At 36.9% G+C, this 26,634-nt stretch overlaps 2 protein-coding genes across 5 annotated transcripts; one reads left to right on the top strand and one right to left on the bottom strand.

The window, feature by feature from the left end:
* The first annotated feature begins 496 nt into the window (after positions 1-496).
* LOC103699022 ((S)-2-hydroxy-acid oxidase GLO1-like) lies at positions 497-16,542 on the top strand. 4 transcript variants are annotated; one of them, XM_039116679.1, is made up of 12 exons: positions 497-656; positions 1,112-1,275; positions 3,559-3,683; positions 4,042-4,088; positions 8,449-8,526; positions 8,655-8,779; positions 10,976-11,042; positions 11,127-11,189; positions 15,044-15,113; positions 15,228-15,328; positions 15,726-15,830; positions 16,051-16,542. In XM_039116679.1, the coding sequence occupies exons 2-12, from the start codon at positions 1,139-1,141 to the stop codon at positions 16,234-16,236; spliced, it is 1,104 nt and encodes a 367-aa protein (XP_038972607.1). In that variant the 5' UTR covers positions 497-656; positions 1,112-1,138; the 3' UTR covers positions 16,237-16,542. The 4 variants fall into 4 exon arrangements, with proteins under 4 accessions (XP_038972607.1, XP_038972606.1, XP_038972605.1 ...); XM_039116678.1 differs by having other exon boundaries at positions 498-656; positions 1,106-1,275; XM_039116677.1 differs by having other exon boundaries at positions 500-821; positions 1,106-1,275.
* A 2,499-nt stretch (positions 16,543-19,041) lies between these two features.
* On the bottom strand, positions 19,042-20,780 carry LOC103722952 (protein TIFY 5A-like). Its single transcript, XM_008813705.4, has 3 exons — positions 20,549-20,780; positions 20,337-20,427; positions 19,042-19,717 (listed from the first exon to the last, which is right to left on the bottom strand). Exons 1-3 carry the CDS (start codon positions 20,644-20,646, stop codon positions 19,475-19,477), a joined length of 432 nt encoding a protein of 143 aa, XP_008811927.2. The 5' UTR covers positions 20,647-20,780; the 3' UTR covers positions 19,042-19,474.
* Between the last annotated feature and the right edge of the window lie 5,854 nt (positions 20,781-26,634).

Here is a 26,634-nt window from a genome sequence, read left to right as displayed (position 1 = left end):
ACCGATTGCCACAGTCTAACACTTGCAGCAAGAAGAGAACTTCTTCATTTTTGCTGTTTTAGGTTGGAGTGCGACTGCGGATCAGTAAGCATCTGCCGTCCGCCTCGAGTCGCAACCAAGCACGATCCGAACAACCGATCAACAAGTCCTCCAGCACCAACGTTTTACTCGCTCGATATCTAGTACAAACTGGTTCCCAACGGTACTACTAAATATAATATACTTGCATTACTGAGTGTTGGTAATGATATTGTTTGGTATTATATTGTCCAGTGCTTAACGGGTATAATACAAATTTCAGATTTTGTTTTCAAGATTTTAGAAGGTATTTTAGAAATTTCGAAGTTTCTTATCAAATTTACTGATGGAAACTAATATCAAGAACTGAATTGGCTTTTCTTAAAAATGGGATGATCATTGCAGAATGTTAAAGAAAAATAGAGGTACCAATTGACCTGCGGTATTGGAGAAGTATGACGATTGTCCCGTGAAAAAATACGCGTCGGTAGTTTCAAATCTGACTTGGCTCTTTGACGTCAGTCCTCGTTTTTGCCAAGACGGCGTCACCAGCAAACTAATAGCACAATCAGTCCTCCGATTTGCTTGGGCCGCTCTTTCCACACTACCTCGTTTTCTTCGTCCGTCACTTTCTTCCGGTAGCTGCTTGCCTGCTTCTTTTGATCCCCTGCCCCTGCCTCTCTCCCTTCTAATCGTCTTAGATTTTCTCTTCTCTTTCTGTTTCTTCTCCGCGGGCTCTGGCTAAGTACCATCCATCCTGATCTGCCAATCCACGTTCTATTGTTCTAACTGCAAATTAAAAGGTTATGATTTTCTCCTTTTCCTTCCATCTTGTCGCATCAAATTTCTGTAGGCATATAATTTTCAACAGATTTTTCAAATTCTTTATATGATTGGATGATTGATTTTGACTTCACTTAGAGATTTGATCGGATTCCGGAAATAAGATCCTGGGCTTTTATTTATCTACATCTGGTTGTTCGACTTCTGATTTATTTGTTGCTATCATGTGACTAGAATGATTCCAGTTCTTTCCTTTTTTCCTTTTCAGCAGTTAACCTGAGGTTCTGGGTTTTTCTTGTTTCAGTTGCAGATTATTTAGGCATTAGGGGACGTCGACATGGAGATCACCAATGTTTCTGAGTATGAAGCGATTGCGAAGCAGAAGCTGCCGAAGATGGTTTACGACTACTATGCCTCGGGTGCAGAGGATCAATGGAGCCTCAGGGAGAACAGAGCAGCCTTCTCCAGGATTCTGTAAGCACATTCTAGTTAGTATTTGCACTTGCCATGTGCCAATATTTGCTTTTGTTGATTTTGGTTGACATTCTGTAGATTCGTGTCCTAAAGATCAAATTAATCCATGCTGATGCCTGTCGTTCCACTTGAATCTGTTCGAGGAGAAGCCGTGTGTAGCTTAAGTATTGTTTGATATATCTCTACTTTGTTCTTTCTTGTCTTCCTCTCTCTTAATTCTTCCCTTGTGAAACATCAAGTATAAGAATCTTATGATGTTGGTTCTGATGTGACTGGCATTTTCCTTAAAATTGGAAATTTTCAATTCCGGTTCAACGTCACTGGGGAGTCTGAACTTCTTCTTCAAAAGGGAATGTCAGATCCAATTTCACAGCCAGGAACTGGTACAAGGATATTTAGAACGCATCATTCACTGATATGGCCTATCATATGATTCTCGTAGTTTCTAGAGTACTTCTCAACCAATTTTTGTTGAATATTATGATACAAGGAAATATAGCTGGGAACATTTTTTTTCCCCTGGAAGGTAAGTCGGAGTTGGAGTAAATCTTCAGTCTCTAATTATTCTCAAAAAAGAAAAAAAAAGAGAAATTCCCAGTTGCCAATTTGTCTTAATGAAATTAATGTTTGATGGGAACCTACTTCAATGCAACAGGGAGCCAAGAAGCTGAGGCGTTTAGGCTCCTGATTGCCTCATAAGTTTAGCAAGTCGAGCGGTAAAGATATGACACACGAATGAGAGTTTCAACCAAGGATTTAAGAAAGATTGTGTTGATGGAGAATGCATTCTTTGAGGCAACAAAGAAAGGATTAATATAGTAGATATAGAAATTCCAAAATTAAGTTGGATTGTGGCTCTTTCCAAGCATTATGATTTTAAAAATTCTGAAATTAAGGTATGGGGAAGAAATTGTGTGCTTCATAGATCAGCTTTCTGCCATACTGTTCTCTCTTTAGCATATATGACTGAAGTTTTCTGAGAGTTGCTATTATGAATGCTTTTATAAGGGTCGGGTTCTCTGAGGTCTACTATATATTCTTCTTCAAAATCTCTACTATGATAATGAGAGAAGCTCTTTGCATCTATACTTTTAGATTCTAGCTGAGCACCCTCTCATAGATGGACTCTCCTCAGATTTTGCTTTTTATTTTTTTCCTTTTCCCTAATCACTGTCTCCTAAGGAAACTGCCACCTGTCGGTTTCCATTCTATCCATGGATTCTTTTTTTTTTTGTTCCATTCTATTTTTCTCTTTTTCTTCTTCTTATCTCTCTCGCATTGTCTACATTGCTAAATACTTGTATTAAGAAAGCAAAGACCTTTTTTTCTTCCCTTTAATTAAGAAAAGTATATGTAAAATCTCAACATGCTCCTGCACATGATATGGATATTCGCCAGAAACTCCAAAATCAACACAATGATATCTCGATTTTAGCTGAAACCATATGAAACTGGGGCTGGTTTTGGAGCTTTGGCCAAAGCTAATTCATGGGGCTGGCTTAATTATACATGTAGATATTTCTATTAAAAGTTTTGCGATCCATCCATTTAAATCTTAGGAAGCATTTTTCTCTTGATTAAACTTATACTATAGAAGCATGCAACATAAGATTTCCTGTGAAATTCAGAACAAAATTAAATTTAATGATATAAGTTTGGTTATCTCGGTACTCAATTCTCATGGTCATTTATATTTTTGTGTATTATATTGCAATGAAAATGTTAAATGGTTAGTACCCACTAGTCATGAATTTTCACATTTTATTTAGACAATAATTTTCACTTGTTCAAAATGACCAATCCAAAGATCCCAAAACAATTTGGTATACTTTCAAACATTTTATATTTAAATCTCAGGACTTGTTTTTCTTCTTCCCTTAATTTTAGTTGGGATATTTTACATTTTCTATATTTTTGTTTGAAAGTACTGAAACTAAAAAATAAACCACCAAAACTGCCAAAACTATTGTAACACATCTGATCAAGCCAAAACCAAAAGACAGTATATAAACCTTGCTTGTGTATGTATACTTGTCAATATATATATTGAGTCCTACATTACTTTTCGACTCTGCAATATGATGCTTGTGCTTAACTATCTAGGAATTATTTATCCTTTATATGTGACATTCTATAAGGAAGTATACTTGCAATTTCTTCATATTTTTTTTGGATGCTTTTCAGTGCCTAAATAATACGAACTAGTGCTAGGTCTTGCATGGAAGCTGCAATTTAGCAAAATGAATTGAAATTGATGAACCTGATTCCTTGATCATGTACTAGATTTCGTCCCCATGTACTTGTTGATGTGTCCAAGATTGATATGACTACAACTGTCCTGGGTTACAATATATCGATGCCCATCATGATTGCCCCAACGGCTATGCTGAAAATGGCTCACCCTGAAGGTGTGTCTCTTGACCTTGTTGTAGTTGTATTTTGTATTTTGTAATAAATCTTGCCACTGCCACCATGGGAGCCTTGAGGCAGAGTAAACTCGAATCTTGATCGAGCTTTTGGAGTCAGTTATCACTTCCCGTGCTAAAATGTTCTGAAGATTTTAATAAACTCTATAGTGGCATTCTTGTCTTTTTGTTGATACTTCCTAGAGCTAGCTGAGTACTATTTTATCTGCTATAGACATTGAGATAGTATATGAACTTGACTGAAACATGACTAAGTTGTTGATATAACAACTTCCCAACTATTATCATGCATTGCCTTCGGAAATTAGCATTCGTGAACTTGATCTAATCTTTGCCACAGGAGAGTATGCAGTAGCAAGGGCAGCATCAGCAAGTGGCACAATTATGGTCTGTCACTCTTATCTTATTCTTCAAATGATAAATGATTTGAAAGTTATTCTTGTGGAGCAACATCTCTAAAAAGCATAGAAAACGAAACTCATCGATCCCATATCTAATAAATATCTGTTTCATTTATATGGAGGAAACATTAAGGAAAAAACTAGCAAGGCATGGCCATTCCTTATGTAAATAGCATTTATTTTACTTGTCATATTTTTCTGAATGTTTCATATTCATTCTCTTCTCGCTCAAATTTGTGGGGAATTGGGTTTTGTAAATTTAAAACACTAAACATAGAATATTGTTTTCATGACTTCACCCGTTTCTTCCTCTTCATGCAAATATGGCATCAGAAAAAGAAATGCTTTTATTTTACTATTAAGAGGAAGAGATAATTTTTGATATAGTGATGAGAATTCTTAATTGATAAGAAATAATGTCAAACCAGTTAAGCAGGCATTCTTCTATATTAGTTAATGGAATGGTTCCTCTTTGGTGCTAACTGACAATTTAACGACACTTTATTTCAAACTTTTAAGTTCCGACTAAAACAATCGACTATGGACATGGATCAGTTTCAGCTGACTCAATCAGAAACTAACTGAAATTTTTGATTTTGGTCAGTTTTGGCTGGTTTGCCTAGTTTTGGTTGGTTTTGGCAGTTTTGGATGATTCTGTAATTTCAGCCAGTCTTGGCTAGTCTCTGCTGGTCTCAGCAGTTTTCTGAAGCTGTGAAAATTGGCTGAAATTGATTGAAACTATTTTTTTGTTTAGAATGTATATATGTTTAATATTTTTTATTCCCTTTTTATTTGATTTTCTTTATCAATTTCTTTATAAATTAGAAAGCTTTACATATTGATATGGTTCTTTTCCTTGCTTAGACTTTTTTTTTTCACTTTTTCCTGAAATAAAGCAGAAAGTAAAATACCATTTTTAGATGAATTTTCCTTTCTTTGATAGGATATTAAAATGAAATAGGATGAAATATGCTTAGATGGGTTTTCTTGCTTAGTTAAAATGAAATATTGGAATATACTTAAATGAGTTATTAAAGCGATTTGCTTAAATTGGTCTTTTCTTGCTTAGATGGGTTAATAGTTTTACATTCTCGTGGTATGAATAGATATACTTAATTAATTCTATACTCTTGAGTACTTGTATTGTTACTTTATGTTAATTTAGTGATATTTAGATCCCATAGATTACTGAATTACAGTGATGTACTAACTATTAAGCTTCGATGCAGTTCAGTTTTAAACTAAACTACCAAACTATACAAGTTATGATCCTAGATAACAAAAGTGAAATAACATGCCTTGCTTTCTATTATTTTTTCCTAATTTTCCTTTTTTTGGTTTTATTCCAAAACTTGGAGCAAGATTGCCTTCATTACCTAAATTGCAAAAACCGAAACTCTATCCAAGGGACCGAAAGTCTGAAATAAAAAATGAAATTGAGTTTTAAAATCTTTATATGTTTTGTTCAGAATTATTCACTATACACATTAAAGTTTGGAAGTGCCCTCCTAAATAAATGCTGCCTACTCCTGGTTAGTAGTCAAGTTACAATTTCTTAGAAGGATACATGCTTTTGTCATGTTGCCATTATCTGCTAATGCAGGACAGGGCTAGATAACCTAAATGTTATGCACAAGCAGTATCATATGATGTGAACCCTAAATGAAGATATTATATCCATGCTCCTGAAAGGACAGGAAAATTTACTAAGAAGCAAAAAATAAATTATGCAATATGAAAGCATGCACCTGAAGCTGCAACAGTTTGTTAATAATTATCTTCAGAAACTTGTTCTTAGGATCCATATTACATCTAAGATTTTAAAGTAGAAATTTCTTGACTTTTAGAATTTGTAATCATAGCCAAAACACTTCTTTACCCTGTTTTCTGTGACACAAAAGCAAGGTGATTTCTTGACCTGAACTCTTGCCTAATTCGCATGACTTCACATGCCATGCGTAAATATTCTTGCATCATTTTGGTAAGAGAGTGAAAGAATCCTAGCTTCTTCCTTTTTTACTTGATCTTCTTTATATTTTCTCCTTGTTTTTTTTCCCCCTTCATCTGTGATAAAATGAGTTAAATTTTGGCATTGATCTTCTTCATCAGTATGTCAAATTTGAGGTTTCAAGAGGCTGCATGATGATATGACCTATTAACAATGATCTGACATAAGTGAAAGTTAAGGCTTATGTTGTAATCCTAGGCACTGGCTGGTATATTAATTCCAGTGGAGATCCCTTGTGGTTGAAGATTTTTCCAATGGAAATCCTAAAAGAATGTTACTTTATGTAAAAGCGTGTAAATGAAAATGCTGTGTTTTGGGAATCTCATTGAAAAGAATGTGTCTGAAGATCTAGAGTCTTAATCAACAAAGTCGTAAAGTTCAATCCTTCAAGAGTGTGATTGCATATCAATAGTTCAAAGATCTGTTGCTGATTTTGTGGATTCATTGAGCAATGCTATCAACCAGGTGATCAAAACATTCATGGTCATTAATCAAATGGCACTTGGAGAACTGAATAAATGATTTTAGGGTCTCTTGTTGGTCTACATTGCCAGATCTTGAAGGACTGTTAGTGGAGTATAAGGATGGAGATGATCAAGAAGATCTTGGAGAGGTTATCTTGCAGCAGAAGCAAATGGTGATTAGTAAAAAGATTCGTTTATTTAAGTTTTATTGTACCTTGAAATATTTTAGTTAATTTTGGAGTAGGTTTTACATTCATGTTTTAATGTAGACCAACAAGAGACCTTAGGCTTGGTGTGCAACAGTCTTACTTTAGGTGTATGTTCGGTCGAATAAATCATAATGTCATTAGGATTTTACTTGTCTGAGGTGTCTTTCTATATAGGTCTCCATAGGATTCCAAATTTTGAATTTTAAAAAACATTTTGTATATAAAAAAAAAACATTTTGTGTCCAATTAGAGGTCGGTTGCTTGGGTATTATGAGTCTTAGTTTACTTGTAGAATAAATCATTATAGGCTGTTTGGATGACTGTATAAACCATCCATGGGATTTTTCCTTCCATGTTAAGTGTCGGGAATTATTTAATGATGTGAAGGAAGAACCAATGAAGAGATTCAAGATCATGGGATGAAAATCAACTTTTGAGTGTAAAGCGCATCCCAATTGTTTTGGTTTACAAGCTTTGCAGAAGCCCCAATGAATTGCTTTGTTCCTTGAATTTTTTCTGGCCATTTGCTATCTTACCTCTCAACCTCACCCAAAGATACCAGATTACCCAAGGATATGCTATGCCAGAATCCAAACAGGCCCTAAGAGTATGCTGAAGAGCCAAATGGAGCTGGATCAAAAATCATTTTGCATTTAGATGAAAGATCTCTCTCTCCCCCCTCTCTCACCCGTCCTTCTCCATCCTATATCTTTCTTGATCAGTTCTATTGTTTTGATGTCTACTAATAATTCCCATGCTTTCACTCCTCTAAATTTTGCCTTTTCTCTTATTTCCTGTGTATCTAAGGGCATGTTTGGGATCTCTCTTGTTTCTGTATTTTTATTTCTATACAAATTAGTGAAATATCAAATGAAGATTGATATTGAAGACATCATTTGCACAAAACTGTTATTCCTTGCTTTTGTATTCACTGTTTTTCGAAAGCAATAAATATTTGCTACCAAAATCTCAAAAAGTTTTATAAACAATTTCAAGAAATGAAAGGGTTTCATCATACATGTTGTGCTGTCTAGTTCATGTTTCTTCAAGGATGTTTGAACGCAAAATCAGAAAACAAGCAAATACCAACAGGCCCTAATTGTTGCAGTTGGAAATCTGTTGTATAGCTATTACAAACAATCACCAATAGATAGATTTTCCTTAGAAACTTGTCCTTAGAAACAATATCATCTTTAAAAGCCTAGAACAGAAATCTTGACCTTTATAATTTTTTAATAATAGCCAAAAACACTTTGCCTCCCTGTTTCCTATAACCAGACAGCAGGGACCTAGTCCTTCATCTAATTCCTTCCTTAGGTACACCTATGCCTTCCCAGTCTACCTCCAAGAGGTCTTGCATCACGTTCATTGCCACATGATGTAATTTTTATCTAGAAAGTTCGATCTTTGAAGCCTCTTGTGTGGTTGAGAAAATATTATTTGAGAAGCTAGTGAATTCTTATTGTGCATGCAAAGCACTTTTGTAAAGAATGTCTGACATGAAATCATACTTCATAACCAAAGTAACAATGTTATAAAATTCAAGTTATATCTTCATAAACATTTGTTTGTTTTCTACACAAATGATTTTATATTGCTTTTATGCATATTTTTGCAATTGTGGTATAGCATATATTTCATTGCAGTCATTTGTTTCCTCTCCAGACATTATCGTCAGTCTCTACTTCCAGTGTTGAAGAGGTTGCCTCAACAGGACCAGGAATTCGCTTCTTCCAGCTTTATGTAATCATGATCTTTTATTGACTTACTTTTCTTGTTCGATGTGCTTTCTTGTAAGATGAAACTTCATCATATATTTAAGTGCTTCCTATGCATAACTTTTATTTCATCATCTATTTCTCCACCGTTAGGTCTTCAAGGATAGAAATATAGTTGCACAGCTTGTTAAAATAGCTGAAAGGGCTGGCTTCATGGCAATTGTTGTCACAGTGGATACACCAAGACTTGGACGTAGGGAAGCAGACATTAAGAACAGGTGCATAACTTACTATTCATTTCACCATGCTATAGCACATGATGTGTGTGAATGTTTCTTGCTTTATTGCCTGTTAGGAACAATCACTGTCTAGGATGTTGCTTTATAGAAATGTCAAGGCTGACAATTGGATGTATTAGGTTGGATTGGCTAAATAGTCCAGTTAGGAAAAAATTCAAGCTGGATCCAACTTTGAATTTGATAGTTAAAATAAAATGCAAATATGTGCCTGATTTGTTTGATTCAGTTTTGGTCCATGTTATTGGGAAAAGTTGACTTCTTTTGAATTTGAAATTTCAAATTTGACTTCAGATGTTTAAATTCAGATTCAAACATAAATTCCATTGTTTAAATTAAATTCATATTTAAATTCAGATATTTGAATTCAAATTTGATAGACAAAATCAATCATCCTGATATAATTGGTTCCAAATTTGTCTTCATTCTTTCCCTCTTTTTGCCCTTATATTATGGGATTATGTAATCAACTTTGTATATACATTCTACAATATGGAATGAGGAAATTATGAATCTCTAGAAATTTACATGGCATCAGAGCCATAAATATCAATAAAGATCTCCATTTTTCGCCATTCCTTCACTCATGGCAGCTGACAGCTCTTCTTTGTTTTCCCAAAACACTGCCACCAACTTCAAAGCCTTCCTTGAATCAGAATCAGTGGACAATCCTCTTTTTTTTTTTTTACACCATTCAGATAATCCAGGACAAATCTTGGTTTCTACACCTCCCCATGGTGACAATTATCCTTCTTGGCAATATGCAATGATAGTTGCATTGTCAGCAAAAATTAAGTTCGACTTTGTTGATGGTTCTATACCACGACTAGACTCTTCCTCTCCTAATCATGCTGCATGGTTTATTGCAACCATATGGTTCTTTCATGGTGGCTCAACTCATTAGATCATGATGGAGAGTGTTATCTATGATTATTCTACTGCAGATGTTTGGGCTGATCTTCATGAATGGTTCTCTTAAGCAATGGTCCGTGTCTCTTTCAATTGCAAGAAGAGATTGTTAATCTCCATCAAGAATCATTCAAGATCAGTTTTCTATTGCCGCCTATCATACTAAAATTAAAAGTTGCTGGGATGCTCTGCCTAGCCTTTCTAGTGTTCCTAACCACATTTCCAACAACAAAATTACCTACTCAATTTCTAGTGCTCTGTCTGCCTAGCCTTTCTAGTGTTTCAAACCTGTGACCTCAAGGTCACATTTAATGATAGGGAATATAGAGAGCACTCATGACAAGGCAAGAAAGCAAGCCAGCTGGAGAATCTATACCCCCGACTTACCTAACAGAGGGACGAGGGCTCTCTCTCTCCACTTCACCACCGGATACTGTTTGCTCTCCTCGAACCGTGTTCCAACAACGTTGCGGAGTATCAAGCGCTGATTATGGGAATGGAGTTGGCTCGGGATTTGTATTTCTATGAGAAGCTCTACAGCACCCATGATGAGAGCTTTCCATTGGCTTCCCAGGGAAAGACAGAAAAAAACTATCACTATATTTTTTCCTTTTCCTACTTCTTCTTCCAAGCGCAGGATAACCCCAAGGGGTTGTGGGTTTTTTTCTATCAAGAAAGGCAGACTTTCTCTGACTTTCGTTCTTTCGACTGATTTCCTTCCGCCCGGAAAGAATTTATCCTTCAGGGCGCCGTGAAGAACAAACTGACCACCTTTATTCAATAACAAGGGCCGTTTCTATTTTTGGCTTTTGGCAAGGTGATTGATCGGGGCTGCTGCAGCAGACTAAAGCCGCAATGGATGGTACCATAGCTAATAGCAGAAGCTCAAGAACTCCATTTTCTCATACATATCAGACCATACAGACGATGAAGACGAAAGAAATATAACGTTTGGATCGTCTGATGCCTATGATTAGGAGGGAAGTCCAGACTTGCGTAAATTTATTGACTCATAGTTATACCTTTTTCAAGTCAGAAAATTGGTTATGATTTATTTTAGCTTGATTCTCATGAAAGCTCGAAAGACCTAGTCTGGAATCTCAAGAATGGATAGCCCATTTGAGAAACTTAAACAGACAGGATCAAGTCATGGGTTTTCGGTTGTCTGCTTCTTTCATATCAAAATTTTACAAATTTAGTATATCTTACACCATGTTGATGCATCAATTCCCAAAATCAAAATTTCTTCTTCATGCATCAATTTTGCAGATTCACTTTATCTCCATATTTGACTCTCAAGAACTTTGTGGGTTTGGACCTTGGGAAAATAGATAAGGTGAGCAGCAACTGAAATATTGTTGAACAATCCAACCAGAGTTCCTTTATTGTTCTCTGTAATGTTGTATGCAATGCTTTGCAGACAAATGACTCTGGGATAGCATCATATATTGCTGATCAAATCGACCGGTGTCTAACCTGGAAGGTATGTTTATTGTTATGACTGGTGAAATGAAGATCAAATACCATTGTATTCAACAACAATGTAGACGTTGTAGGATGCTTGCTTGCTGCAACTTATGAGGCAACCATACCATTAGTAGTCTCATGCTTCCTAGCTGCAGGACTTGTTCAAATGTTAATATAGATGATGGAACTTGTGGTTCAACTCATCATGCTGCTTCCAAAAAGCATCATATTTAGAGACTCAAAGTTGAATACATAAAATGCAGTATACTAGTTCATTTAGGACTTGCTTATTCCAAGTCATTTGGTTTTAGTTGTATAAATTATACTGTTAAATCTTCTGAAGTCCTTCAGCCTGATATCTGACCTTTTTTATTTACTTCTTCTGGTCTTCTGCTTGAGAGTAAGAATGTTCTTAGGGGCTGTTTGAGGAGGAATTTATTGAGTCCACTGGGCTCAGAGAAATTCTGAGGATAAAAAGATCACTAAGGACATGATTTGTTGTTTCAATGGAGATATGACAAGATCAAAATGCCGTGTGAAAACCTTATCCACTGGAAACAATTGCTCTCTCTCCCCCTCCCCCATGGTTCTTTTTGTCTATGGTGCTTGCCCCCTTTCCTCCTTGCAAAACCCCCAATCTCATTTCAAGGGCTTGCCGCCCTTTAATGCGATGGCCATCAACCATCCTCATCACTGACACCACTTTGGCGATGATATACCTCCTCCCCTCTTCCCTCTCCCACCTCAGCAAAAACCCATTGCCCACTACCATTGGTTCCTTTTCACCTTCCCCTCTCGTCCCACCTTGGCTAACCCGAAGGACATCAAAAACCACCAAGGCCACCTGGACCAATAAATAGCCATATAGGGTTAAACTAAGTCTAGGTGTACTATATGTTGAGATGAGGCTCGTGAATACTCTCTTCAACATCCATCTCATTTGCTTGCTTTAGGGGGAGGTGGATTATTGTGTAACTTAAGCTAGTGAATGTCTTAAGTGAAGAGAGCATTACTTGGGGAAAGATATGGACTGATGAAGACATGGAGTTTGTAAAGAGGATGAAATTTGGGCGCAATTCTCTTCCTTTTGTTTGGAGATCAACTTCAGAGCTCCTAAGATGCTTTCTCTAATTATATATATTTTTTTCTTTTTTTTTATACAAAAGAGGGTACTAATTTTTATATCATCATTTTCTTTGGATAGATAAACTTTAATAGCATATATGCACTTTTCTAATCTGTTTTCACATCATGTAGTTATTATGTTTTAAGTTGCAGTGGTGTCTTTTCTTCATTTCTTATCTTTATTCTCTATCTTCATTCCTTCAAATTGCCACAGGTAGTCATAATGATTAAGTGATGGGCTTCTAGGCCTCAGATAAAGTCATAATGTTTATTTTCTGAGGTGTCCTTAAAATGGGGTGTCAATTTAACACATGAACACTCCTATCAGTGAAGAAATGCAATCAACGAATTTTTGATATGGGCCAATAAGCATTGTTGGCTTTACCTAATCTTTGCTGAATATTATCGTGCAAATATTGCTAGAAGTTTCCTTTTGATTTTGGTTTTAGTAATGTTTCTTTGCTCTCTTTAATTCATTTCCTTAAAATTGCTTAAAGCAATGGTTAGGGTGAAGTGATAGGCTATGTAGGTCCTAGAGAAAGGTTCACATAAATGGTGCCACTATTAGTGCTCGATTCTCCAGAGTAAATTCTTGCCTCTCATTGGTTCACCTTGATAGATGTAGCAAGTGATAAAAAATGCGTCATGTTCTTTTCAATTTAAAAATATTTTATTGCATCTTGTAACAATCTGGTCTAAATTTTCTCTTTCTTATAGATTATTTTTATATAATGTTACATATCAATCCCCTGGTTCATTTGTCTCTTGGCATCCAAGTTTAGGATAGAATTAAAACACTATAGGATTTTTTTTTCCATTGGATCTTATATTTGTTTATCCCATAGAATAGAATATCTTAACCACCCAAATGGGCCTTATTTAACAAAAGTTCAAGCTTTGGAATTACAGGATAATTCTTTGATTTCTTAATGTCAATCCTAAAGGATGAATTTTGATGATTACAAAATACTTGAGATGATGTTGTGTACTAATGATGTTGGCTTAATTGTGAAGTTTTATAAGTCAAGAAAAATCAGAAGAAATGAAGTACTGCAAAATCATTAGTTCTTCACAAACACTTCATTGGATATGTTTTAAAAGAAAAATGATCTTAATCTAATCCATGGAGATCAAAGATGAAGTCTAAAATTTTCTATTTGAAAAATTTGAGTCGACCCCTAAGCAAAAAAGACAAGTTTGAGTTGACTCTAGCATGTTTTCATCAAGTGGCACAGTCAATGAGTCGACCCCCACAAAACATGAGTCGACCCTTATGTAGTTCAAATTAAACAGAAAGCTTTTACCGCCTGAGACAAAGTTTAAAGAGTCGATCCTTGTTCCAAATGAGTCGACCTCCGAAATTGAAGAGTCGACCCTTGCGTTTGAAGAGTCGACCCCAGTTCAGTCTCAGCGTCAGTTAGAAAAATTAGTGCATGAGTCGATCCTTGTGTTTAAAGAGGCGACTCCTGAAGAATATGAGTCGACCCTTAAGGTTAAAGAGTCAACCCTTTGAAGTTATCACAGCAAGAGCCATCTCAATATCTTGAAGTGCCGACCCAGGATAAACATGAGTCAACCCCTAAGTTACATGAGTCGACCCCTGTACTGCTGGGACCATAATGGGAAGCTTGCAAAAATTTTTGTCTTCTTCTGTAACAGAAAAGATTTCCATCAGAATGGAAAGAAAGGAATTCAAATCCCTCTAAAGAACTCGTCTATAAATTCAAGGGAACCTTAGAAGGAAAACAACAAGGAAAGCGAGAGATTCTATTAAGAAAGAAAAGTTTCCACTAAAGAAAGGAGAAGAAAAAGCTAAACAACTCATCATCCTCACCGGCATTCATCTGAAACTTACTCTTGTGAGGAAATCAGTCGAAGCTTCTCATTGCATCGAGAAGAGCTGCTGTTCAAGCATTGGGACATTCTTCCACAGCCAACTTCTTCATCGGCTTTAGCTTTTATTTTTATAGATTCATTTTATATACTCTGAAGCTTTAAGTTTTCTGGTTACAACATTCATTTATGTTGATTATTTGTTGCTGTAACAGTTTCACTGTCTGAAACTTGTAAAGGCTCTTCCAAGCCTTGATTGGAAGTTGCTAATTGGAAGTATTCAGCAAGGAAAAAAGTTTTTGGTTGGTTTGTCTGAAAACCAGCTGGGTTGTTTGTGAGCCCGGAAAAACAAACGGTGTAAGGTTTTTGGTTGGTTTGTCTGAAAACCAACTGTATTGTTTGTGAGCCCGGAAAACAAACGGTGATAGGTTTTCGGTTGGTTGCCTGGAAAAACCAACTGGGTTTTTGATTGTGAGCCCGAAAAACAATCTGGCTGTAATCTGCTGGGTTATAGTGAAATCTCAAGCTAGGCTTGGGGAGTGGATGTAGGTGCTAGGAGTGCACCGAACCACTATAAATTTTGGTGTTTGCGTGTGTGGTTTATTTCTCTTCTTCCACTGCATATTTCTAACTGCTTTCCTCATCTTATTCACTACTTTATTTGTGCAACTTTAATTCCGCTGATAAATCTACAAGTTATTAGAGGATTACTGTAACTCATTCACTTCATGCTATTAATTTTAAAAGACCCAATTCAACCCCCTCTTGGGCTGCACCTCTGGGCAACACTTAACTTGTTGGTATTTTCATCACCATTGGTGGAATCTTCAGGGCATTTGTCTCTCTGACATTGATTTGCCTAGGGCTGATTCATTTATCATTTCTGAGAATGCCTGCTTTGTATTTGGTCAGGATATAAAGTGGTTGCAGACAATTACTTCTTTGCCAATTTTTCTGAAAGGAGTTATGACTGCAGAGGACAGTAAGCATTTGGTGTTCACTCAGTTTTTCTTTATTTGTTTAATCTGATAAATAAACATCTCCTGCTTGTAAGTCCGTGTAACTTATGGCTCTTTTGTAAACCATGCAAATACAGCATGGCTAGCCATCCAAGCTGGGGTGGCTGGTATTATTGTGTCCAATCATGGAGCTCGCCAGCTGGACTATGTTCCTGCAACTATCAATTGTCTGGAAGAGGTACAGATGCTTTTCATACCAATAGTTTTATTCTTCAGTTTCTACTCTTTGCCGGCCATCAACTGAAAACAGTAGATTTTTCCAAATAAACACTTGCTTTATTCCACGGCTGTATATAATCTAGACTTCATTTAAAACAGTGATGGTGAATAAAGTCTATTGTATTTTTCAAAATGTAGATAATTTTTGTCAGCAATCCTAATAACGCATCTCTCCTGCTTTTACAATTCAGTTGGTTTAGCATGTCATACAATGAAGTATTTTTAGCATGCAAGATGGTTAGAAGAAGAAGAAGATAATTAGAGTTTGTTTTTCAAGGTCTCGGGCCTTTCATAGCGAAAGCTGCATGTAGAGGCGTCATATGGCTTTCCTTTTGATACTGAACTACTGAATTCAGGTTGTCAAAGCTGCACAAGGCCGAGTTCCTGTGTTTCTTGATGGTGGGGTCCGTCGTGGCACAGATGTTTTCAAGGCTTTAGCTTTGGGAGCCTCTGGTGTATTTGTAAGTAACTAGTACATGATTTAATTCAGATAACACAAGTATATAGTCAAATCACACTATTATTAACATGCCTGATTCTGATAAACCTCTGCCTCAAAGTTGAAATGAACTCAAATGGTTTTTCATTCTTTTTGGTTCTTTCTTTTCTCCTGCTAATTACTCATTTGGTTTTTTTTTTTAAAGTTTTACTCTCATATTGGATTCCTAATACTGACCACAGATTGGAAGGCCAGTAGTATTCTCATTGGCTGCAGAAGGTGAGGCTGGTGTGAAAAGGGTGCTTCAAATGCTTCGAGATGAATTTGAAATTACTATGGCACTAAGTGGTTGCACCTCTCTTAAAGAAATCACTCGCAATCATGTACTGACTGAGGTGGACTTGTATCATGCTCCCTCCAGGTTATAAATTACTCAGGTAATTGTTGTTCTCCTGCTGTAAGGTTGGGGCTGCATATGCTCTGTGACCTTGGAGTGTTTACATGGCTAGTTTCTGTCCAGAAGCATAGCAATAAAAATTTTAGAAATGTTGGGAAATTTTAAGCTCCAATGGTTATAGGTGATGATGTTTTCATAAACAGCTATCCTGATGGCCTTGGTCATTATTCTCTTGCTTTCTCTGATAGTCTACTACCTGGACTCAAAACTTGTGTTAATGAATACCTGGAAAAATCTGATATGATTATGCAAATTTAGCTATAGCTTGGTGCTTGTATCCCTTCTCAAAACCTAGGAGATGGTATTCAAATCTTGGGAGGTGTTTTTCCAAATGTTTTTAAAAAATGCTTTTTTTTTTTAAGCTTTTTATATGTCATATGATTGTGGGATGATATGCTTCTATTCTACAAGTGTATCAACTTTTCTAGTCCATTGGTTGTTGTCATTATCATGGTTGTCATTGTGAAGCATTATTCAAATAACTGGGGAACCATGTCCCAAGTTTTGAACCTCGTCTGAAGATGTGCTACTGGTCGGCTATTCCTCTTTTCACGCGAGTGCTGCTTCAATGAAACTGAGATGTAAAATTAATTAAGAGAGAGGGAAATGGGGAGGGCATAGCTCTTTGGGTTCTAGAGGGATGAGGCTAAAGTGATGGAAATGGCCTCATGTAGGGCAATGGTAGGAGACAAAACAGAAAAGACAACTTAGAGGGTGAAATCTCAGCATGAGCTATGGAGAGGTGGATTTTGCTGAGAAATGGAGAGATCAATCTAATGACAGTAATCAGAGTTCTTTATCTAGCTTGAATCAAGCTTGAATTGTGTTTAGTTGGAGATTGATGTAGATTTGAACTTGAGTATAGCTTGATTCAAGGGCTACAAACAAATGCTGTAACATGATATAACTGATTATGAGTGGTGGGGAAGTAAACATTGGAAAAGTTTCACAGCTGGAGCTCCTCATTAGCTTTCTATATTGTTGGTTGAGAGGGAAGCAATAGAAAAGTTGCAAGATTAGCTTCATAACTTTGTATGAGAGCCGGTCTTGATTACCCCAACTACTGTAGGATGATCAGGCAAAGCTGGTCTAAGAATACGCATACTGAATCTGTTAAAGAGTCTCTCCAGTGTCACAGTTCTAGTAGTTCCACTGATGATGGTTCTGGAGTTTTTCTGTTTCTCTCTCTCTTTGTTTTAATATTCTGGCCGGAGAAGTCAAGTTATGGTGTCCCACAGATCTCAGGTAGTGTTAGATGATACCCAACTTGAACCATACCTTATCCTAGTTGCCAAGTCTGGATTCTCTTTGGCTTGTGTCCCGTCGCAAAAATTGACAGATTAGCAGGACCGTGGAAATGAGGTTATGTTGGGTTGGCTGGATGGGTTTCGGGTTGTATCTTTCACACGAAAAGCATGGTTAATCTTCTTTCGTGACGTTGATGTTGGATTGCCCCTTACATAGATGTCAAAGTAGCCCGAATTTTTTCATTCATTTGTCAGCATGGATCTCGAAGTAACCATTATGCGATCTCATGGTAGATTTTCTCAAAGGTAAGAATTTTTTTTTGTCGATCTGATTGGGGTGTAGGAAAATTTTCTTCAATCTGCTCAACTCGAATTTCTTAAAAAAAATAAAAAAATAGAAAAATTGTAAAAGTAGGAATTAAGTTTTTTTTTTTATAATTAATGATAAAAAGATGAGGTATGCAACCTCTATTTATAATGGAGAGGTTTTTTTTTGCACAATTTAGATTGGATTCCTCTTTCTAAGTCTAATAAGATTTTTTTAAAAAAAATAGACACTACTAGTTAAAATAAACTCAAAAAAAGCTAAAATTCAATAGGAGGTAGATTCTGACTTCTATATCATCTTTGCATTTTGTTGCTTGCCTGATTCTTTTCAAATGGAAAGATACGCCCGATCAAAATCTTATTCAAAAGAAATTTTTTTGGTTTGATCGGCCCATTTTAAATCTCAAATGATGAAATATGGGCTCGGTCGCTAAGGTGTCGTCCTTTAAAAGGAATGACATCATGGCATAGATCTTGAAAGGCTGCTTGAATAGAAAAAAAAATCATCCCAATCGGACGTCGTATGACTAAGTTCCGGAAGTTTGACCTACGACTCGACTTCTTGAAATGGCAAATTTTGCTTCTAGACCTTGTCCAGCTCTACTCGTAGTGGCCAAAGCAGTCCACATCATGTCTGGAGATCTTCTTGAATCATTTGCACAAAAGATACAATCGCTATCTGGCTGGATGTGGGGTAGTTGTTGACTCCAAGCCAATCACTAGGGAGATGCAAGGAAGAGCCACAGAGCGGCTGGCAATCACTCAAGGTCCATAATCAGATGCCTCAAGCTTAGGAATATCAAAAAGGAACAAAACATAATTACTTTGACATAAAATTCGGACTCAAAACTGATGGCTATTTATGGACTAATCTAAGAGCTTCACAAATTTACCTCATCAACAGATGGTTTTCCATGTTGTTCGATCATTTGTCAAACTCTGTATGTTAGCATAGAGTTACAAGACGAGCCTGTAGGGCCGAAATTAAGACCTTAGTGCTAGTTGGGTTGGGGATAAATCTCACAAAAAGCGCTAGTCAGCCCAATAGAAGTTGACCATGAGTTGAGGTCCAATATGATAAACGGAGGTATCCTAGGTCTGCCCTCAAATAAGATTTAAAAGTAGTAGAGGTATTACAGCCTGAACTATATTTCATTTTATTAAAGCCTGAACTATATATTTTAGTTTAGTGCCAGGGGTGATACATAAAAAGTTCTCATAATCGTGTTATACGTACTATGCCAAATAGGTGATCGAAAGAAATCACAGTGAAAACAATTATCAAAGCCCAGAAGTATCGCACCGGACCTGTCTTTTTTCTCTTTTTTTTCCCAGAAAGAGAGAATGACTTATCCTATAACAATTATTCAGGTCTAAGATATTCGAAAATACACAGTTGAAGATCTGAATTTGGAATCTCCGCTTTGCATGGTTTCTTTTTCCAAAGAAATAGAAAGAGGTGTGATATTTATGTTGGTAGTTCCTTTTCTTTTGCCTGAAAATGGGCACCTACCTGAATCAAGGAGACATAATAGCAAATTGGATTAAACAATGCTCTAAATTAAGGGGAGGGGAGGGGGAAGAAAAGATAAAAAGTAAAAGAAAAGAAAAACTGAGTCACAAGTTTCAGAAGCATTAGGAGGGAAGGTGATGGTGGGCGCTTTTGTAAGGGGAGGAGTCATCAGTCCTGCTTTTTCTTTTCTGCAAAAACTGCTGCAGAGATCGCTTCATCGAGAGGCCCGGATTTAGCAGCTGTGGCATGGCTTGTGGAGTCCTAGAAGCCGGAGAAAGTTGACACGATTCCATGCCTCGATCGTTCTGTTTCCTGGTAGCCATTTCCTCCATCTCTCGCCGAGCCATGCATATGATGGCCCTGGCCTGCATGTCCCTCCCATCAGTGGCAACACATGGCTATGAGTAAATTACAGTAAATCTGAAGCACAGTCAAATCTATATACACTTCTAAACAAGGTCTGAAATAAAAGCCGTTCTAAGAAAAATTTAACCTGCATTTGTTATCTGGCATTATGCACTTCCAAGGGCCATTAAATAATGTTTCTGAAATTCAAATCTCTATGCAAACTGTTTGCACAATATTTCCTATTCAGTCATTAATAATGAGTTAAGCAAATAATGCTGTTGCTCTTCATTAATTTTGATTAACCACAAATTAACTATCATTTATATTCTTTAGCGAGTCGATGCAACAGATCTGACGAAAAAGGGTTGCAACAGAGACCATCGTGTGGAGATGCTGTAGCAGAGACCAATAAGAAAGAATCGTTCCAAGTCTGGAACCCGGTCGGATCATGTGATACGCAGTTGTTTCCCTTTGCAATCCTCCTCATATTTGGTAGGAGAGGGATTGCTTTAGTTTCTTTGTTGTGATTGAGGGTACTAACTATAACTGACTTATACTAGCTAGAAGTGATGTTAATACTCCAATATTCATGCACTGACTTGAGATAATAGAAGGGTAGGAATTAATGGCATATACCTGGATCTCTGTTGCATCACAAACGCAAACACGGCCACCATAGAATATGGAAATCTGCTGCTGGGATGTTCTTCCTTCCTGTTCCTCCACCCTTTGGCATTCCAGTGATTGCTTAGAGTGAGAGAAATAAAAAGAGGTGGTGTAGTTCTTCACATGTCATACCAAAGAGACTGGCAGATTCTTATGGATGGAAAGCTATGGTTTGTCAATACCTGCTGGAGCCCGCGGAGCCGGAATGGGAAGACGGGAAATAATTGCGTCCTCCAGGAGTGAGGCATAGCTTGGTATCACACTCTGTATCCTTTAACATTCTTCCTCTTCTTCACTCTTCTTTCCCGGCTTTCCTTTTTCTGCGACTTATATCTTAGAGAAATATATTGCTGCTTTTTATATGAAAAATGGAAACACCTTACTTTTAGAGAGGGCGAGAGAGAGAGAGAGAGATTCCACCACATCCTTTACGTCTATAAGGTGTGCTTTCCATCTCAGTTATAGGGAGAGAGGATGGGGGGTACGAGACTTGAGGCAGGAGAAGAAATATGAGAAAGTTGGTACAAAGGCACGGCGAGCATGATTTTCTCATGTGCGAAATTATTGTGGCCCAGTCCTACTCAAGTGGGCATGTGATTAGATCCTCCGACGAGGAATGGTAGCCGGAGACAGCAGGCGCTTTTGGTCCGTTTCATTCCTTCTTTGGTTCATTGCTTGCCGTACTTCGCCGTTTACGTTTGTGAGGAATATGATAGAAATGACAGTCGTTTAAGTTTCACCGTCAATCGTTGCCATCCACTCCGCCAAAATTTGCAACAGTTAAAGCCATACTCGTGACTTGTCTCTAAAAATAGAATTCTTTTTATTCAATCTCATTTCCCCACGGACCAGTAATAATTTTTCTTCTGCAAGTTGGCTGCCTGCGCTGATTTGAAATTTGTAACTTTTGAAGGATGGCACTATAACATGTCAGCTTGACTTTTAACCTTCTAGATATCATCCAAAACTAAAAACTCGTGCTTGATTCTAGGTTCAATAATGTCAATATTATTCTGCAACTTTATATAATAAAAAAAACATTTAATAGTAAATTGGCCAACTTTAATTCAGATCTGTATATGATTAGATTGAGTTGCTTTATTTAGATAGGTCATAGCTTAGTAGCTAGCTTTAATTATCTCCATCTTCTTCTTAGAATCAGGCTAGGAGGAATTCCGGCCAAAATTAGACAAAAATGGGACTCCAACTTAGATCACTGTTGTCGACATTCAATAACATTACCAATTGAAACAATTAGCAACTCCTAATTATCTACAGCTTGACTCTTAAGTTCTATAATTTTAAAATCTATCAAACTTGGCCATATTACAAGTCAAAATAATGATAACTACTTGCCTCGATCATGTGATTGGCTTTTGAATGACCTCCACCATTTATGATAGGACAATTGTACACGACTTATCTCGTTCTTTGTGGTGAAAGTATCTATGGATTTGATTTTAGGCTTTAAACCAAAAGACATTTATTAGGATAAGGAGGATGCCAATCTTGAATTTCCAAACCATCCAAATTTTCGGGTCGACAATAAGCTTTCACACCCTTACTATTCCCATATTGCCATCTTCAGCCTAGTTTTTTATTCTTATTTGCCCACATAGTCCTATCAACTTGCCCGCACACCATATGGAACTTGAAGCTTTTTGAATCATTGTCATATTTTGGGGCTACCGCATCACTTGGAGGGCCATGGAATTAGGATTTTAGATTGGCATGAACCATTCCCTGCTTGACCATTTAGCACTCATGGTCAAGGACATGTTATAAATGTGATTTTATAGTGTAATACAATAAACTTGAAGAATTGAGAGAACAATACACAAATCAAGAGAATTGCAAGGACTAATTGAAAATTTACATATTTTGTTGAAGATAGAGTTATAACCAAGTAGAGGATTGGAACAATGTCCATTTCAAGGAAAAAAAAATCCTTTTTTTTCATCAGTCAATCCTTAATTCAGTATAAATCCTTAAACTTGCATTTCTTTGACCTTTCACTTAATTACTTTAACCAAAGTGGCAAAGGATTAATATGTCCTTGTATGTCTTTTAGGCCAAGTGAGATATATGAATTTAATGTGCCTAAGTAAAAACATAAGATTGTTAATGTAGCTTTTCTATCTCCTTCTCATTTCTTTTAGTTTTTGTTTGATAAATATTACAACAAAATAGGAAAATATGCAATATTTGATGTGTGCTTCAGTGAATTATAAGCTAAATATTTTTCTCAATTTCTCTCAAAAAGTTTCACAAACAATGGCCTGTGAAGCATCAAGGTCTTATGGAATAGAGGAGGGCTTGGCCAAATGAATGAACGAAAATATTTGTTTCAGCCATAACTAGATCAAATTCTGAGGCATGTATGCAACAAGTGTCTGTCTTTAGGAAGTTATATGCATGTTTAAAAGATTTGAGGAATTAACATACAGAGAGAAGATTTTAGGGATAATTGTTTGAAGATTATTATACAATTTAGGTGTAAAATTAACTAAAACATCTCTTGGTCAATATTTCATGAATAGGCATTTTACCTATGATTAACTAGAACATAGAAACCTAATTGAAATAAATTATATAATTATAGGAATTCATTTATAAATTTAAAGAATTGAAGGACTGAAAGATGAACTAAATAAGTCAATGCTTAGGGGGATTTTTTTGTGTAGTTGATACATTGGACTAAACATATGACAATCAAAGCCCAAGCAAAGTACCGCGTGAAAACTTCATTTTCCACTGCTGTCACGTTCTCTCATTTCACGGTTAGCACGCACTTTGTGTGGAAACCGCTGAGGCTGCGGGGGGTGGACTTTGGCTGTCCGCAGATGACATATGGCATGTCATGTCTCGTCCTCGCATCCCCATGACATGAGGTAGGCTCGTGAACCCACGTGACTCCGAAGTCGACATGGCTGGAGACATAACCCCAAGGGCTCACATGACGTGGCCTCCCACGTGAGGAAGAAAATACAACTTATACCACATTCCCTAGCGGCGGTACACCATGCCAATCACATATCTTAGATCCGTATAGGCCCGTATATCTTGTTTCTATTTATTCCTACAGTGTTCTGCTGATCTGGTATGCATAATGCGAGGTATATTTTCTCTACATGAGGGCAAGGCTTGTTTTTAACTCCAATGCCTCACCCAACCTTGGCAGGATCTGTTCATCTATGCTTAGATGAAATTTAAAGACACTGATCAACATTATTTCAAGGTGTAATTTAAGCAATGATTATAATATGTATTGATTAATGATCCCATATCGTATCAGCTGCTATATATATCTTTTGGTGATATATACTAGATCTTTTCAAACTAGACTAACAAAATATCAAGCAATACCACTAGATAAAAAAAGAAGTTTATTTATTTATTTGTTCGTTTATACATGCCATATTTTGGAAGTGTCAAATAATAACATATGCCGATATCTCAATTAGGGTTATTAATTAAACCTGTAAACCTGGAATTTGACTTAGACCCAATAATTTGGATCCCAACCAGAATGTGCATAATTACCCAATTTATAACATACATTCATATATACATATATGCGTATGTATGTATGTATGTATATATATACGTATATGTGTGTATATATATGTATATGTGTATATATATATGTATATGTGTGTATATATATATGTATATGTATATGTATATATATATGTATATGTGTGTATATATATATATATGTATATGTATATGTATATATATATATGTATATGTGTATATATGTATATATATATATATGTATATATGTATATATGTATATGTATGTATGTATGTATGTATTGTTAGATGTATGCCCTAGAAGCCAATCTGGCTGACACATTGTTAATTCTAGGGACATAATTTTGTACTTGACTATTTATTATTGAATAAATAAAAGGCATCTTTTTATTCATATTGTTTATGTGTCTATGAATCGTCCAAGAATTAATAAGATGATGATGCGTATTCTTAAGAGTTAAGAATTTGAGCCATGCATCATTGGTGATTAATTTCTGAATGCTCCTGATCAATGGATCATCACAAGGATGGTGATCGATCCGATCAGTGCACACATTGCTTTCCTTATGGATGGACGAGACTCAAGTCCACAGTGTGGCGACACTGAAGTAATAGTGCAGGTGCTTGTTAAGAACAAGGGTACTGAGCGTGACCAAGACAAGAAGTCACTTGGATGTCTATCCACTCGTCAGTGACTTGCTTGATGTTGCAGTAGTGTGACTGGTCCTTTGACCTGCGATGCTTCGGCTACTCACAGTGAGGTTATTGTAGTTTGACTGCACATATACATGGTCTCTAGCCATATGGGTCCATGCAGTGTAGATTGGCTGCAGTAGGTTCACTGTAGGAGTAGGGTATGCACCTATAAGGAATCTATCGACCTTGATAGATAAGGAGAGATCCTATGTGATTTATAAGACTGAGTTCGTAAGACCTCGGCCGGGGCAGATTGCACAGTGGAGAAAGAGTTCTCCGCTCTCGAACTTAAGTCAAATAAATCTTGACATATGACAGACGATGGGGTTTGACGAGTTGTCCATGACCTCCGTCCTGTAGGGATCCACGATAGTAGGACTGTATCACACGATAACTGCACCTAGAGGTTCATCATTCTATTCTACTGGGTAGCCACTACATGCTGCTAGGTGTCACTGGTGGATGGTGGGACTCACAGGGATTATCTCGATGATCGATAAACCCTAATGAGTAGAGTTGGAATCGTTCCAATCCATTGAAAGGAGTTTTCAATGATATTGTGATAGAGATCATAATATATCTCACTACCAGTCAGAATAGAACCTATGGGGTCACACACATTAGAAGTATTGACCGATCCGATGGTTGAATCGTGATTAGGAATCACAAGTAATCAATTCGATTGATAATCAGTTGAAGAAGGAACAATGGAATTAATTAATTGGACTTAAACACAAAACCTACTTCGAGTAGGATTCCTAGAGTCCTAATTGGATTAGGACTAGGATTCCTATTTGGACTGGGATTCCTACTTGGACTGGGAATCCTATTTGGAGTAGGACTAGGATTCCTACTTGGAGTAGGATTCCTACAATCCTAATTGGATTAGGAGTTTTGAATTAAATTTGGATTCCTACTTGGAGTAGGATTCCTAGAGTCCTAATCGGATTAGGACTTCGGATTCAAATTAGAGTCCTAATTGGATTAGGACTAAAATTAAATAAGTCCTAATTGGATTAGGATTTCTTAAGTCCTAATTAATTATTAATCTAGTGAATCAACAAGACTCCTAATTGGATTAGGATTGAAGGGTTCAATTGAGTCATGGTTCATTAAGTTCTAATTGGATTAGGACTTACCTAGATTAAACCCAAATTGGTTCACCCTTGGTCCAAGCCTAATTAGATTAGGACCTAACCATGAGTGACCTTCCTAATCCTCCTTAAAGGAGGATTAGGTTAACCATGAAGGAGGGGCACACGCCCCTCCTCCTTTTCCTTGCTTGGTGTGGCAAAGAAGAGGGGCCGGCGCCCCTCTTGGAAGTTTATCAAGGAGCTCCTACAAAGTAGGAGCTCCACATGCTATTTAAGAGGAGGCGTGGGGGCTGACCTAGGGCATCATTGAAGCCCTCTCCCTCTCCAATTCGTGGCCCCCTCTCCTCCCCTTTCCTTGGTTCAGCCGCAAGCAAAGGAAGAAAAAGAAAGGTGGCCTCTTCATCCTCCCTTCCTCCTTCCAACGCAAGGAAAAGAAAGAAGGCTGCAGGGGTTTTGTTCCTTTACTATTCTTCATCCTTCTTCTTCCTCCTCTCAAGCACATTCAAGAGTTGAAAGAAAGAGAGGAGATCAGCCATTAAAAGTTATCTCTGCAAGGGAGCTAGCACCCCGGGGAGATAGAAAGCTTGGATCGGTTCCTGCTTCATGTGGATACCCGTAGAGGCCGGGCACTTGAACGGCTTCAAGCGAACCTTCATCCAAAACCACGATCATCAGTTTGCGGTGATCATCTACCCGCACAAGGTGAAGATTTGATCTTCTAATGTTTTTAAAAAGTTTTTAATCCTTATCTATCTACGAACGGTTTTTGAACAACGTTCATGTGATGAACGGTTGATCCCGCGCATGCCTCTTCCGCTGCATCTGAATTTTTTTGAATTTTCTGCGGCATGGGCGGGGTTTCTAACAGTGGTATCAGAGCCTAGGCATCGTAGATTAAGGTAAGGATTAATTATTAATAGGCTTATTAGATCAAAAATTTA

Source organism: Phoenix dactylifera, unplaced genomic scaffold, assembly GCF_009389715.1.
Source record: "Phoenix dactylifera cultivar Barhee BC4 unplaced genomic scaffold, palm_55x_up_171113_PBpolish2nd_filt_p 000119F, whole genome shotgun sequence".
Lineage (NCBI taxonomy): Eukaryota > Viridiplantae > Streptophyta > Magnoliopsida > Arecales > Arecaceae > Phoenix > Phoenix dactylifera.
Note: the sequence above shows the minus strand (reverse complement) of the source record. Positions and strands in the feature narration are given on the sequence as shown.

Bases quoted from the DNA above. Each gene is read 5' to 3' on its own strand.
- LOC103699022 (XM_039116679.1), top strand. From the start codon at position 1,139: ATGGAGATCACCAATGTTTCTGAGTATGAAGCGATTGCGAAGCAGAAG. The intron at 3,684-4,041 runs GTGTGTCTCTTG...TCTTTGCCACAG, and splicing joins GAAAATGGCTCACCCTGAAG to GAGAGTATGCAGTAGCAAGG. The intron at 15,114-15,227 runs GTAAGCATTTGG...ATGCAAATACAG, and splicing joins AGTTATGACTGCAGAGGACA to CATGGCTAGCCATCCAAGCT.
- LOC103722952 (XM_008813705.4), bottom strand. From the start codon at position 20,646: ATGTTAAAGGATACAGAGTGTGATACCAAGCTATGCCTCACTCCTGGA. The intron at 20,428-20,548 runs GTATTGACAAAC...GGAATGCCAAAG, and splicing joins GGCTCCGCGGGCTCCAGCAG to GGTGGAGGAACAGGAAGGAA. The intron at 19,718-20,336 runs GTATATGCCATT...AGGGACATGCAG, and splicing joins GTGATGCAACAGAGATCCAG to GCCAGGGCCATCATATGCAT.